The 15,003-nt window shown below is 43.4% G+C and overlaps 1 protein-coding gene across 1 annotated transcript in view; it reads left to right on the top strand.

The window, feature by feature from the left end:
• Window positions 1-15,003, top strand: part of GLDC (glycine decarboxylase) — a 70,035-nt gene that overhangs the window by 36,495 nt on the left and 18,537 nt on the right. Inside the window, exons 10-16 of the mRNA XM_038403392.2 lie at window positions 1,865-2,004; window positions 2,846-2,926; window positions 3,672-3,769; window positions 5,890-5,974; window positions 6,066-6,107; window positions 7,633-7,775; window positions 10,347-10,422. Coding sequence (XP_038259320.1) covers window positions 1,865-2,004; window positions 2,846-2,926; window positions 3,672-3,769; window positions 5,890-5,974; window positions 6,066-6,107; window positions 7,633-7,775; window positions 10,347-10,422 — 665 coding nt within the window. The remainder of the gene's footprint in view (window positions 1-1,864; window positions 2,005-2,845; window positions 2,927-3,671; window positions 3,770-5,889; window positions 5,975-6,065; window positions 6,108-7,632; window positions 7,776-10,346; window positions 10,423-15,003) is intronic.

The raw sequence follows: 15,003 nt of genomic DNA, 5'->3' as shown, positions 1-15,003 counted from the left end.
GTATATGTCTAGTGCAACTATTGCTATTGATGTAGGCATTTAGGAGGTCATAACTAACCCTTCTGTAATTGATGTTGGCAGAAGATTTCAACTCGTAATAAGAGCAATGCACCCTATGAATTGATCACAGTTGTCCAATTGCCCCTGATGGCCCAGCTGTCTATAAAATACTGGAGGGCTCAGATCACTCTCTCCCAACAAGGTTCTGCTCATCTTGCTTGACTGGCCTTGCTCTCTGTAGACACCTGCGATCTCAGAAAGTGAATGCTAGCTCTTCCTTTTAGCAATCAATAGGTTGTAAATAGTTTCTGCTGCTGTTGTGTATGGGACAGCTTCACCTGTGCTGGACCAGTAGGAGTACTAGGGTAGGCTGCCCATTAACATTCTTACCGCCATGTGGTCTAGAGCTGTTCTGATCAAATTTAGATAATCCTGTGGTAAAATTATGACTGCTACCTTACACCAGAGCTGCTACCACTGCTAATACAGAAAGAGCTGTGCTGGTGCTAGAGTAACAATGTAAAATGCTCTGCACTTACAGCCCATCCCGACTCTTAAGACCTGTGCGATCACAGGAAAGATCTAAGCTTTTGGAATTCTCCTGTTCCAAGCCAAACTCCAGGAATACTTACATGTTTACATGTAATGTTTACATCTTTATACACCTACCCCGATATAACGTGGTCCTCGGGAACCAAAATATCTGACCGCGTTATAGGTGAAACTGCGTTATATCAAACTTACTTTTGGCCTTGAGCAAAAGCCTTTTCTGTGGGCACCTCTCGGGGGTGACAGCAGGTGTGCGGTGCCCCGGGCCGGGCTAGCCGGGAGCTCTGGGCATCATGGAGCTGCTGGGGCCGTTCTCGTGGCCGGGCTGCGCCACTCGCTGTGGGGCTGCTGGCTCACAGCAGTTGCTGTGACCGGCCGTGGCGCAGGGCAGCACGGTGGTGGGATCGGCTCGTGCTCTGCTGCCACCACTGCTGGGGACAGATGCGGTTCCTGGAGCCGCGCTGAGGCAGCAGCAGATAAGCAGCTGCTGTAAAGGGGAGGGGGCAAGGGATACTCACTAGTCGCAGCCAGTGCAGCCTCCCTCCCCGGCCTTGAAAGTACGGGTATTAGTGTCTCAGCCAAAGAGTGAGGTGGGGAAGTCGGGGAAGCGCTGCCGGCTTGCAGTGCTGCAGTCCCCTGTCTCTGAATCAGTGGTAGTGGCTCGTGGAACGGAACCCGTGCAGTGTTAATCTGATTATACAGAGGAGGAGGAAAGCTGAGACTCCCACGCGCTATCCAACTCCCCCATTCCCTGACCACCCCACCCCCAGAACCTCCAAACCATCCAACCCCCCTGACTGCCCCCCAAGATCCTCTGCCCCTTATCCAACCCCTCAGCCCTGGCCCAGCACCCTTAACACTGCTCAGAGCAGTGTGTTGGAGCCTGCCATGCTGATCTGCCGGAGCGGGCAGCCCCATGCCCCAGAGCGCTGCTTTATCATGTTTTATCCGAATTCGTGTTATATCGGGTCGTGTTATATCAGGGTAGAGGTGTATTTATGTAAAGATTTGTTTACATTTTTTTTATATTGACAGTGGGGGAACAAATACAAAGACCTATCTCTGTTATATTGAATTTAATAATATCTTGTTCAGCAACAGTTCTCTTAGCATCTTATGTACATTATAAAGAAAGCTCAGACATAAAATATTACATACAGAATTGCACTTCGGTAGAAATGCTAGATTTTACTGTCCCATGCATTCAGTGTAATGCTGCTTGTTAAAATAATACTTACGTAAGAGGCAGATGTGGAGGGTGGGAAGAGGGACCCAATGAAGCATGGAATATATGGGATTAATTTATTTCCTTTAGGTCTTAAGCGAGCAGGTCACACATTGCAGCATGACCTGTTCTTTGATACCTTGAAGATCCAGTGTGGCTGTGCAGTCAAGGAGGTCTTTGACAGGGCAAGTCAGCAGCAGATAAACTTTCGGATTTATAGTGATGGCACAGTAAGTCACAGAACCTTTCACAAAATCTTACAGTATGGTTTTCGTGTATTGAGAGTTTTCAGTCATTAAGTAGTATGGTGGCTATGAAGAACGGAAAAAGCTTTTTTAAAGAAGTTGTCTTTCTAACCAGCTCAGATATGTTACTCCACAATTTTTTCCATAAAATACTTTTAAAATGGGATATAAAAACATGGAATTGCTTGGCAGCATACTGAATATTAACTGATTTTCAAAAATTCCTGGGTCTTTTGCTTCGTCTTTCTAATACTGGTTTTTACCCTCACCAGTGGTGAGAACTTGCTATACTTATTCAGGACTTTGTGGAGAGACTCTTAAAACCTATCACCCACATGATGTGGGTACTATATAAATAAGTTCCAAACTCCAGCTATTTTTGTTTTAGCCATATTTAAAGATAATTATAAACAGAAGTTGATTGCAAATCATTCAACATGCTCAGTAGGAACACCAAGCCTAATGAAGCCATGTCCCCTTTGTGATATATAAAATGTAACTGCATAGCCATAATAGAATTAAATATGTAATCCAATTATTTTTTAATTCAGGATAGCAGTCTGAAGCCCTGAAACCGTAAAGTGAACCTGGAATGGTTTAGGAAGAAAAAGGAAAATAAAATACGCAAGAAATAATACAAATATAACTTAACTATATTGTAGTTTTAGGAACTGAAGTGATTTGTAAATGAAATATTAATGGTTCAGGTACATAAAATGGAATGAAGATCGTATATTGTGATGTGCAAAAACACAACACATGTAATGTAATTCCTGATTTTGGGAACTATGAGTAACTGCTGCTACTTTTTTTTTCCCCCCCATAGATTGGAGTGTCACTTGATGAAACTGTAACTGAGAGAGACCTGGATGACTTGTTGTGGATTTTTGGGTGTGAATCTTCATCTGTAAGTACAATATAGATAATTTAGAAATAATTAGAAGTGTTACTGCACATAAAATCTGTACTTCAGTGAGCTACAAAAATGTATTAAACTATATTCAGGTCAAGAATATTAATAAAAAAAAATTAGTCACTCAGTTGTTTTGACTTCCTCATTCCTCCTGTGAACTCTGCTACTTTGGCTTAGATAGTGAGCTCTCTGGGGCAGGGACTGTCTGTATTTTGTATGTTGTACAGGATTGAACACATTGTCAGTGAACAATACAGTGGTAATTTCAGATTTCTCTTTACTGAAGAGATCAGGATGAGGGTTACCGAGTAATGCCATGCTCTGGGAGTATGCTGCTTAATCCCCTTGTTTAACTTGGACATCCTGTGTTTCGGGGCACTAATTATTTTTGGGATTGAAACCTTGGGTTTGGCAGTAATCCCTCAGTGGCCTGCAGGAAGTATGTCACACTGACTCCACCCACAGTACTTGGTAACTAGCAACAGTGTTCCTCTAGTGTGAATTAGTGAGGCTTCTGTAAATTTTTTATTTTATATAATGCCAGAAGTGTTATGGATGCTTTACAAGAATGTATGATGATAAAAGTATGTGCTTCAAAGAACCTGTCAATATTGGTAATAAGATGGCAGTGTATTTCAGCTCACTCTGATAACTGCATAACTTGTTGAGAGAAGAAATGTAATTCTTTTTCTGTGAAGATGTCTTATTTAATCACTTAATATTTCTCTACTTGTCAAAGGAATTGGTTGCTGAGAGTATGGGAAAAGAAACAAGGGGCATTCTGAGTACTGCATTTAAGAGGACTTCCAAATTCTTGACACATCAAGTATTCAACAGGTTTGTGAAGTTTATTCCCACTGCAGATTTTCAGATTTTGTATAGAGGTTTGACACATTTCCTGCCTCCGCCCCTTCCTTCTTTTGTACTCTGAGAAGGTTGTACTGAAGATTGTTACCTTATAGCAAGGGTGGGAAAACTTTTGTCCAGAGTGCCACATCAGGGAATAGAAATTATATGGTGGGCCATGAATGCTCACAAAATTGGGGCGGGGGTGTGGCTCTGGAGTGGGGCTGGGGATGAGGAGTTTGGGGTGTAGGAGGGTGCTCTGGGCTGGGGTTCAGAGGGTCGGAGGGGGATCAGGGCTGGAGCAGGGGTGCGGGAAGGGATGCAGGCTCTGGGGTGGGGCTGGGGATGAGAGGTTTGGGGTGCAGGAGGGTACTCCGGCCTGGGATCGAGGGGTTTGGAGAACAGGAGAGGGATCAGGGCTGGGGCAGGGGTTTGGGGCATGGAGAGAGGCTCTGGGGGTGCAGGCTCTGAGCAGCGTTTGCCGTTGCTTTTGGGAGCCACTTGAGGTATGTCCCTTCTCCGGCTCCTATGCAGAGGTGTGGCCAGGCAGCACTGCATGTTGCCCCATTCGCAGACACCACCCCTGAAACTTCCATTGGGGTGGGTAGGAGCCAGAGTGGGGCCACGCTGCAGTTTCCGGGAGCAGCATGGTACAGCCCCTGACCCTACGCCCTGGCTGGAGTGCCGTAGTGGCCCCCGACCCTGTGCCCTGGCTGGAGCGTGGTCGAGTCACATGGTGCGGCCCCCACACCCTGGCCGGAGCAGGGCCAAGCTGCATGGTGCGGCTCATGGGCAGGCTTAAAATGGCTTGTGGGCCAGGTCGAAGTTCGCCCATCCCTGCCTTGTAGCATCCATTTACCAGTGTTCATCCTGAGATAGCACTTCAATACTAAACGTCTATTTTTTTGGAGGAAGATACAAGTGACTAAATTTTTTATTTTTTTGGAAGGGTTGTTCAAACCCTTTTTGCTCTGGTCTGAACCAAGCTAAGCAATATATTTTTGTCGTTTTGTGGACAAAATGCATGTGTTCGTATCGGCTTGGTTTCCATAGATGTTTGTGTCCATCTTGTGTTTGTCTACCAAACAAGCACGCTTCTTATTTTCATATTTAATTACTTCTGGGGGAATTCTGCACAATGCAGAATTTTGCAGAAATTAATGTGGGATGGACAGAATTTCCTTTTTTTTTCCCCCCACAGAAATGGGCTGAAGTGCTGCTGGCTGCCACTAGGGGCTCCTGTACCTGGCAGAGCCCAGCTCACAAATAGATGACAAGGCCAGGGGGAGGGGGAGGAAACTGGAGGGTTCACAGCACCCTCTGAAGGAAGGAGGTGGCAGTGTGCAGGAAATTCTGTGTAACTCCAGGATCCAGCATCAGGCTGTTTCTCCCTCTGGATCCCTGGGCTCTAGGAGGGTAGGATTGTGAGTGTCTGGGCTGGAGTGTCCAGCAGCTGGCCTCTGGGGGAGAGGCGGTCTGAGTGGCTAGGTTCGGGAGTGGGGGTAGGGGAGAAGAGGGGTCTGACCCCTTGGCTGTGCTCTGCAGGGGAGGGGTCAGAGAAGCAGGAACTGGGTTGTCATAGGGATTTCTTTAACTCTCTACTCCTGGGGGAATTTTTGTGTGTCTGTGTTGTTACAGACATACTGCTGACAGGTATTTTGAAATAAATTACCAAAATAATTGAAACTGGCATGATTATATTGTGGTGTTCTGACAAATAGCATTTGCAGAATTTTGCAAAATTTTAAAATATTGTGTGCAGAATTTTTTTAATTTTTTGGCGCAGAATTCCCCCAGGAGTAATATTTGAAGACTTAGTCTTGTCAGAATATTTGAACAGTTTCATTCATGGTGATGGTATATTTCTAATGGCAGTAAGGGAGATGTACTAAATTCTTTTAATCAGAACTAAGTATTCTGGTCTGACTGGCTAGCCAGGACATACTGGTGTATTAGGTACTTGTCTGCAAATCTTGTTTATGAAAGACTAAAATTAAATACAAAAAGAAAATGGCTCTTATCCATTGTGCAGTCTTTGTCAGTTCCTGTAGTGGAGCACTTCTGTATGGGTTAAACTGCTTGCCCTAACACTACATTTTGCTTCCCTCCAGCTATCACTCTGAAACGAATATTGTCCGGTATATGAAAAGATTAGAAAACAAAGATATTTCCCTTGTTCACAGCATGATTCCTTTGGTAGGTATTTCCCTAAAAAAAATAAATAAAATCAGGTGATTAGTCTCTCTTTGAAGGAATAGTGACTGAATACATTCTTATTATTTTTTAGGGATCCTGCACAATGAAGCTTAATAGTTCATCTGAACTTACAGTAAGTTCATCTAACAGAATTATTCCTTGTTTGAGACCAGCCCAAAGTAAATTGTCTAATCAGCCAAACAGACACAGTCCCTATTATTAAGTATCAGAGGGGTAGCCATGTTAGTCTGTATCCAAAAAACAACGAGGAGTCCGGTGGCATCTTAAAGACTAACAGATTTACTTGGCATTCTTCAGATGCATGAAGAAGTGGGTTTTTTACCCACGAAAGCTTATGCCCAAATAAATGTGTTAGTCCCTATTATTGTACATGTAAACACTGAATTTTATTGTCTTAAACAACCTAAACTTCAATGTTTTTGGGTGGGATTTTCAATTGGAGCAGAGTTGAGCCAACACTGAGGGATTTTTAAAAATTCCATTCCAAGTAATTTTGTTGGAGGTGGGGAGAAGATAAAGATGACTACTTTTGTCTTGTTTAAATTGAACATATTTCTACCTGCTTACTGATTTATGTTTGGGAATTTCAAAGATGCTTAAAAGAGTTAAGTATCCAACTCCTATTGAATTTCCATAGTATTTGGGCACTTAACGCTTCTTAAGGCCTCTTGAAAATCCTACCCTAAAATGTTATGAATATGGTGTTAATAACATGGGTGGAATTAAAGAATTTGATTTTTTTTTTTTTGATTTTTTTTTTTTTTAGCTCTCTGAGGAAGGGTCTGTCTCTACTGTTTGTATAGTGCCCAGCACAATGGATCTTGATCCTGATTGGGGTCTTTAGACACTACTGTAATGAAAGCACTCAATAATAATAATTAATAATAATAATAATAAATAAAAATAATCCAAATCTCCTATTTGGTACCTGGTCACCATATGACAGGATAGTCTCCTTTCAGTTCAATTTCTGAAACCAGTCAATGAAACCAGCCAGAGACTCCTGCTGCTAGGAGCAACTGCTGCTAGGAGCAACTGCTGCTAAAGCAGGGAACTTCAGGCATTCAGAGAACTTTCTCTAGTTTTGACTGGACTTTTTCCACCTTGTGCTGATTAGCTGTTTGTTCCAACCCTCTTCCTTCCCTCCCTCAGTCTCTTTATGTTGGCTGCACTCCGCACTTTCTCCTCTTACCCTCTTCTCCCTGCTCTGCCCCCTATCCCTTCTCCTTCCATTTAGCTTATCCCCTCCTAATTAACCCTCCCCACCCCCCAATAAATTGTGGAACTAACATGACGTTTGTTTCTGTCACTTAGCTCACTCTATTACATCCCTTTTCCCCACCCCGTTTGTTTGGATTATAAACTCTTTGGAGTGAAGACTGTCGGCTACTTGTTTGTACAGTGTCTGGCACAATGGAGCCCCATACAGTGCTCGCCTGTGGTGTTCTGGGAGTAAAACACTATATCAGCACCACTTAATATGAGCCTCTAAACTCTGATTAACAGCAGAATGTCATTACTCAGAGACCTAAGTATCTCTGGTCTTCTCCCTCACCATTAACCCTTTTCACACCAAACACATTGTTTACAAACTCAATCTCTTGTTATAGCTCAGTATTTTTTTTTTCCCCCTTTAGCCTATCACATGGAAAGAATTTGCTAATATCCATCCCTTTGTGCCTCTAGACCAGGCTCAAGGGTACCAGCAACTTTTCAGGGAGCTCGAGAGGGATCTGTGTGAGATCACAGGCTATGACAAAATCTCCTTCCAACCAAACAGGTAGGGGCTCTTCACTAGACATCCACTCCCTGATGTGGCTTAACAAAAAATTAATCTCTGCTTCTAGAAAATGGTTTGCTGTCAAAGGATTGGAGGCAGGGGTGCTCCCAGACATCTTTGACATGTTACACACCATCCATCCCTGTGGAGGCATCTCTGCTTCAGCCGCTGGCCCTAGCACCTCTCCTGCGGAGTCTGTGCCATACTCTGCCCCCGTCTTTCCGCTGGGCCCGCCCAGGCGCTGTCACTCTGCATTCCTAAGAAGGTGGAAAAGCTGCTGGAAATGGGGTGAGGTCAGGCAGGCTCCTGAAGAGAGCCCTGGTGAAGGATTCGGCCCCATGGCAGCATCAAGAAGCACTAGCCACTCAGGTCTGGCCACACTGGACCTCCATCATGACAGGGGCTGTGGGGATAACCTGAGCGGTGCTGCAGCCCCCATGTACCAGTTCATAATATCACTCACTCAATTTTGTACCCCCTCCACCCTCATGATGGAAGGCCAGTTGGGGCCAAACCTGAGTGGGAAGGGGAATAGCCAGGGCTGCTGCTCCTCACCACTGCCAATGATATGTACTGTGAGTGTGGCTGTGGGCATCCCTGATTGGAGCGGATCTAAAGGTTAGCTTCTTCCACAGCTGTACTGCCTGAATGCAAGACTGGGGCATTGAGGCTTGATTGTGGTAATAATGTTAGAGAATCTTAATCTGGCAATGTTTTCTTCTAAAAGTTTGAGGGTCAGGAAGAGTGACAGACCAATCTTGCCCTTCCCTCACCCCTTTCAAGTTCACTTTGATGTTTTTTAATGTCTCTTCTTTGTTTTTTAATGCTCTTCTCTTCATTTTCAAGGTAGAGCTTGTCAGATGAGGCAGCCTTTGGCTAGACAAGTGCTGCTTCAAACAGACAAATTTGCGGGGTGCTGGTGGTGCTTGGGAGAGACTCTATCATACAGGGCTAAACAAATCTCACCATCCCCTTTTCAAGCGGGCAAGGGTGGTTCGCCAAATCTCATCTTTGAGGGGTTGGTGAGCCATTTAATCTGCCCTGCTGGCAATAACTAGAGGTGACCACTGGGGTGATTGTGTTGCTTTGGTGGAATGAGAGCAGGGGAGCACAGTGACAGGTGTCTACTGGCCATCTGATCGCTCCAGGTGTACTATCCTACCCCTTTCCTGAACCTCTTTGGATTTCTTTGGGGCCTACTTGGAGTGCTTTATCCTGTTTTCCCTCAGCCCCATGATCACTGTTGCTCTTTGAATCAGCCATGTTCTCAAGCAAATATTGCCTCCATGCTGCTCTATCATTCCAGATAGCATTAGCAGGAGGAAGGCTCTTTCTAGAATCAGTAAAGTATACGTAGAGAGACTGACTTAGATTGGGGCCCCCAAATGATCTAAAATAAACAGACAAAGGTTGACCTGTCACTCAAACTGGCCCTCTCCTCTTAAAGGTAAGTAATATCAGACACACCTGAATACTTTGTTCATTGAAATAAAGGTGTAACATCAGGCATACGCACTATGGTGAATTCTTTCTTAGTGTTTAGAAGATATGTGAACGTTTCTTTTCACTTCACAAGTGATCTTGATAAGCATTTGGTCCCCCATTCCAAATGCCACACAATGGTCTATAACTATCCCTTCTGAGAAGCTAGTTGGATGTGATTCTTCCCTCAGTTGGGTGGAGGCATTGATTGAGTAATATGAAGCGTTTTAATTCGTTACAACCTACCTGAGCTGAGCACTGAAGTATAACATCCCTTAATTTCTGTCCACTGACAAAATCACTATGGTCTGATTTTACTGTCTAATAATGCAACAAGCTGCCATGCAGGGAATACGGCTGAGCCCACAGCCACGGGTTTGGCTTTTGGGAACTAGGTATGTTGAAGTTCTGAAAAGCACATCAGCAAAGCTCTTGGAATAGTGCTATTTTGAATACTGTTGGAGAAGCCAGCAGCTACATAACTTAAATTCTTGTTGAAAATGCTCTTCATTAATATGCAAGGTTTTATGAGGCTAGAGAATCTCTAGGGTTTTACTGAGTAGTCGATGAGTACTGTTATGATCCTATGTATTGGAACTATAATCACTCATTTCATGCCAAATATACTGAAATGTCTTCTGCCTCTTTAAATGTCTGTGAAGTTATTCCAGTTGTTGGATGTCTGTTATGTTGTAATGCTTTATCCAGGCCTAGTATTCTTGATGGAACAGGATCTCTGTACTAGCTGTATTATTTATTTATTTTGCTAGTTAAATTAGTATTATGTGGTTAGAAATGGGGAGCTATTCAATGCCTACAACGTTGTTGCAGTCCTAGTGCTGATAGAATGTAAGCTAGTGACGTCACTATAATATGTTTCACCCAGTACACTTGATAAACTGTGTGCACTTGTCTTGTATCTCCTATGCATGTGCAGTTTAAAACATAGATTGTATTTGTTCTTTATAAACTGCTTAAACTTGCTCAAACCCACCAAAAATGGCTTGAGCAAGAATGGTTTAAATGTAACATACAGTACTACATGGACATTCTAGTTCATACTTTATAATGGGCTTTGTGTTCTTGCAGTGGGGCCCAGGGTGAATATGCTGGATTGACTGCAATCAAGGCTTACTTAAATGCAAAAGGAGAACGTCATAGAAATGTAAGTGTGAAAATGTATCTGAGATATAACTTTGTGGAGCAAATGGTTTGGAGAATACATTCTAGAGGAAGAATGGTCCAGTGGTTAGGTTGGTAGCCTGAGATTTGGGAAACCTAGAGTGCTTGCTCTGCCAAAGACTTCATATGTGATGCTGGCCAAGTCACTTAGGCTGTGCCTTAGTTCCCTATATAGAACAAAGGGTAACAGCACTTCTCTACCTCACAGTGTTGTGGTGATAGTCCCTCAATTATTTGATGTATTGATCAAATACTACAAGAATAGGAGCCATATAAGTACCAAAGGTAAGGTCAGGTTTGACCAGGGCCATAACTAGGGCGGGGCGAGTGGGGCAGCTGCCCACAGCCCAGAGCCGCCCAGGCTGCAATAATGGGGTGGCACCATAAGCGGTGCGTGAGTCTTCCATTTTTAGAGAGGCTTTCATGTGAGTGCTGAAAGCTCCCTAGAAATGGGAGGAGCCAGACCCACAGAGGCAGTGGGCCGGCACACCTCCAAAGGGAGGTGATCTATGCTGTATCCATAGCATTTGTTCTCCTGCATGGCCAGCCTTTTTTGGGGAGGCTTAGGCTCCCCAAACCTCTTTTTATATATGCCACCCATGAGCAGAGCACAGGATTGGGTCCAGCGGCATCGGGTTCTCCCCCCCTCCCCCTCGCTCCCCTTGCGGGATCAGGCACAGCAGCATCCTGCCAGAGCCCAGGGTGCTCAGGGCCCCACCTCCCCTGTGACCCCAGCCGGAGCAGGCTCTCCTTGGTGCGAGGAATGCAGCGGCAGGCCTCTAAGTGCCCAGGCTGGTGGAAAGGGCAGAAGGAGGAAGGGCAGCACACTACACGCAGCCACGTGCTGGAGGCAGGAGGTCAGCTGCTCCAAGTGCCTGGAGCGCCAAATGGGGAGGGGGTTCAGGACCAGAAGGGAGTGCAGGGGTTAGGGGAGAAGGGAGGTGCAGGAGGGAAGGGCAGGTGTTGGGGTGAAGGGGGGTCCGGGAGGGGACTGCAGGAGTTAGGGGAGAAAGGAGGTGCAGGAGGGGAGGGCAGGTGTTGGGGTAAAGAGGGGTTTGGGAGGGCCAGGGTCAGGGGTGAAGGGGGTCACAGGATGGGAGTGGATTAATACCTGCATGTCCTCAGTCTGAAACTTCCAGATTCCTGGGCCACAACTTGTTAACCTTACTTCTTAACACTTCTGAAATTGAGCATTCTAAAGCTTGATAATCTAACATAAAGGTAATCAACCCCCAAAACAAATTCCTTCCTGTCAACATACACCCTTAAATTGATATAATAATGTTTCTTTCAGAGAGTGAAAAATCCGTACTATTTAAGGAAAATACCTTTTGCTTTAAATAGTGGGCAATTATTTATCTGTAAAATAAATCTAATAATAAGCAAGTTACAATGGTACCTCAGATCCCCTAAGGTGCACATGGAAGAACATGAAAAAACAGCTTAACCAACATAGCAGGCCTCTAGAAGAACATTTTCCTCATCGTATTTAACCATTATGTTACCGACTAGAACAGTCAGTAAAGGGTAGCATCATTATCTGAACAGATTGGGAAAAAAAAATTGTAACGTCTGGTTTGTTTTGGAGGGAATGTTATGTCTGTCTATAGCGTCAGGTATGAACTTCATTGGATAGTGTAGATTTTTCAGTAGACAAAAAACAAGATGGTGGTAATGAAGTCCACATCTGAGAGGGTTGCAACTGCCTGACCAGATGTAGACGAGGGCAAAAAAAGCTGTCCTGCTCATTCCTAATATATCTGTGGTTCTCCGCCTTTTCCATACTGTGACCCCATCTTAAAATGGAACGTTTTTTGGGACTTCCATCATATCTAGCCATAACAAAAGCGGCAGGTGGACCTTGAACTTGGTCTTAATCCACAGGCTGAGAAACTGTATACCGGGGTAGGCAACCCAGGGCACGTGCGCCAAAGGCGGCACGTGAACTGATTTTCAGTGGCACTCACGCTGCCTGGTTCTTGGCCACTGGTCCGGGGGTCTCTTCATTTTAATTTAATTTTAAATGAAGCTTCTTAAACATTTTAAAAACCTTATTTACTTTACATACAACAATATTTTAGTTATATATTATAGACTTACAGAAAGAGACCTTCTAAAAACGCTAAAATGTATTACTGGCACGTGAAACCTTAAATTAGAGTGAATAAATGAAGACTCGGCACACCACTTCTGAAAGGTTGCCAACCCCTGCTGTATACTATGACTTCTAAGAGCAGCTGGAAGTCTAACGAGATACTTTCCTCTTCCCCACCATTGTGAATTTGACCAATAGCAGATGTGCCCTCAGTTCTTGCTTTACCCTGTGGCAGTTTCCCCATCCTAACCAATCACCTCAGAAACCCCCAAATGGAGCCTCAGCCAGCTCACTCTCCTCCAGGCCTCAATTGCTACCATGCACTGATATACTTAATCATACAGACTGAGTGAGATGACACAGAGAGAACAGTATAATCATATTTGAAAACATTTCAACTCATGCTTAACTAACCCAACCTCCAACAGGAGGGGTGGTAAGGTGGAATCCCAGGCTAGAGAGCCCATAGAGCCAACGGCTATCCTCTGGGATCTTCCTAGATAAACAATGAAATCACCACAGAGCAATAGTCAGTCATCTATTGTTCAGGCTTGCAAGTGAGTGAACTGTGCCTCATGACCAGTGGTACTGAAGGCAGCTGATAAATCTAATATCGGCATGGATACCTGAATTTCATCTATTCTCAGAGGAGACAATCATGTACTGCAGTTTCAGGTTTTATTTACAAGAGAACTTACTCAACAGGAGCTGAAGTTAAAATGAAATGTGATTTTTAAGGTTGCTATCTTGCTGTTATCCTTTGCTTTTTTTCTGCTCTCCTTTCTTTTCTTCTGGTCTGCTTATTAGAGAATATACCCAAGCCAGTTCTCTATATACCTCCAGGAAGGATGATAATTGTGCAGACAGCCTTTTGAAGGAGCTTCCTTTCTAAAGTTATTCAAATCAGCAGGTGCCAAGTATTAGTGAAATCAAAATAATTTTGCAATAAAATGACTCTGGTAGTACATTACATTGTGGAATACACTAATGTTCTTTAAAATAGTTTTTTTTTTTTCTGTTGCATATGGGCTTTTTTCACTTGGTATAGCTTAGTCTATGATGCAGTTCATAGTGCTATAGCTTTAATGCAGAATTGCTGTTTTGGGGCAGTGATAACTTGACAGCAAAAATTGTTTCTGGTCTTGGTTGGACAGAATATTCACCTACTTTTTTTCTTTCTTAGGATTTCCATGAGTTTAAGTCAGACCATTGTAAAGTAATGTTAATGTTCTTGTCACTTGATAATGGATCCCTCAGTGAGGGATAAAATTTTTTTCTTTCTGTGTCTGGAAAGCAGCTAGGTACAATCTGTGTGGAGTTCAATACTCAAAGATAGCCCGTGGCAGGCTTTCAAGGGTAGAACAGAGTTCAAGAGGAGAAGAGACAGGTTGTCAGGGTCAGCTCCCTGGCAGCAGGATGCCTACTAAGTTTTCTTATAAACTTTCGTATGATGAGGAAGAAAGCGTTTGTTAAGATTAGAAAACTTTGTCAATTGAAATTAACACTTGGGCTTCTTTGAAACTTGTTACACAGCAGTATCAGTCTCACATTGTTTCTTTTTTATATGAAGGTACTTCAATACTTACATTTCTCCAGCGAGCCTAAGATAGGCGTTTCACTTAAACGTACACACGAGTTTTGTTCTTTCTACATAATCTGGTGTGCTTGGTCTCTTTCCCAGTTTCTGTAAAAGCTGGCACTGTATCTTGTTATCTACAGCTGTCCTAAAGTTCAAATGTGATGTGCACAGGCATGGGGTATCTAGCTTTTTGCAGGTTTCAGAGTAGCAGCCGTGTTAGTCTGTATTCGCAAAAAGAAAAGGAGTACTTGTGGCACCTTAGAGACTAACAAATTTATTAGAGCATAAGCTTTCGTGAGCTACAGCTCACTTCATCGGATGCATCGGATAGCTTTTTGCAGTGGCTGAATATGAAAGCAAATGAACTCTGACCAAAAGCTCTCTTCAGACTAAGCCTCCTTTCGATTTGGTGCCCCCTTGTGGGGAAAGTATTGTGAGAGATGCAAGCAGCCATCCATCTAATCATTTACATTTTACACCAAGTGGTTGTAAAACACTACCCAGCCAAAATGTAACATTCTGTACCCACTCTGTAAATATGCAGCACAATTGCAAATGACTATATAAGGTGAAATACATTGGAGAATTGGCCCCCTTACATTCTTTTCAGTACACTTGTGGAGATGTTAAACGTAACATTTTATATGTCGCTGCAAACAGGGCAGTTATCTTGGTGCCATAGTAGATTCTCTTTTTATTAAGTGTTTTTTTATTTCACTTTTTAAAAATTGGCTATTTTTATGAACATTTGTTTTGTAATTATATGGAGTAAAAGCAGAAATCTTAAATATTGCAGCACTTCATTTAATTTGAAAGCATGTTACTTGTTGACTGTAAGGCACTTCATTATAAGCTACTTCAACTCAATTTAAATTAAGTAGCTTTATTTA

This window comes from Dermochelys coriacea, chromosome 5 (genome assembly GCF_009764565.3).
Source record: "Dermochelys coriacea isolate rDerCor1 chromosome 5, rDerCor1.pri.v4, whole genome shotgun sequence".
NCBI classification, from domain to species: Eukaryota; Metazoa; Chordata; order Testudines; family Dermochelyidae; genus Dermochelys; species Dermochelys coriacea.
The sequence above is the reverse complement of the archived record's forward strand: the minus strand, read 5'-3'. Positions and strand labels throughout refer to the sequence as shown.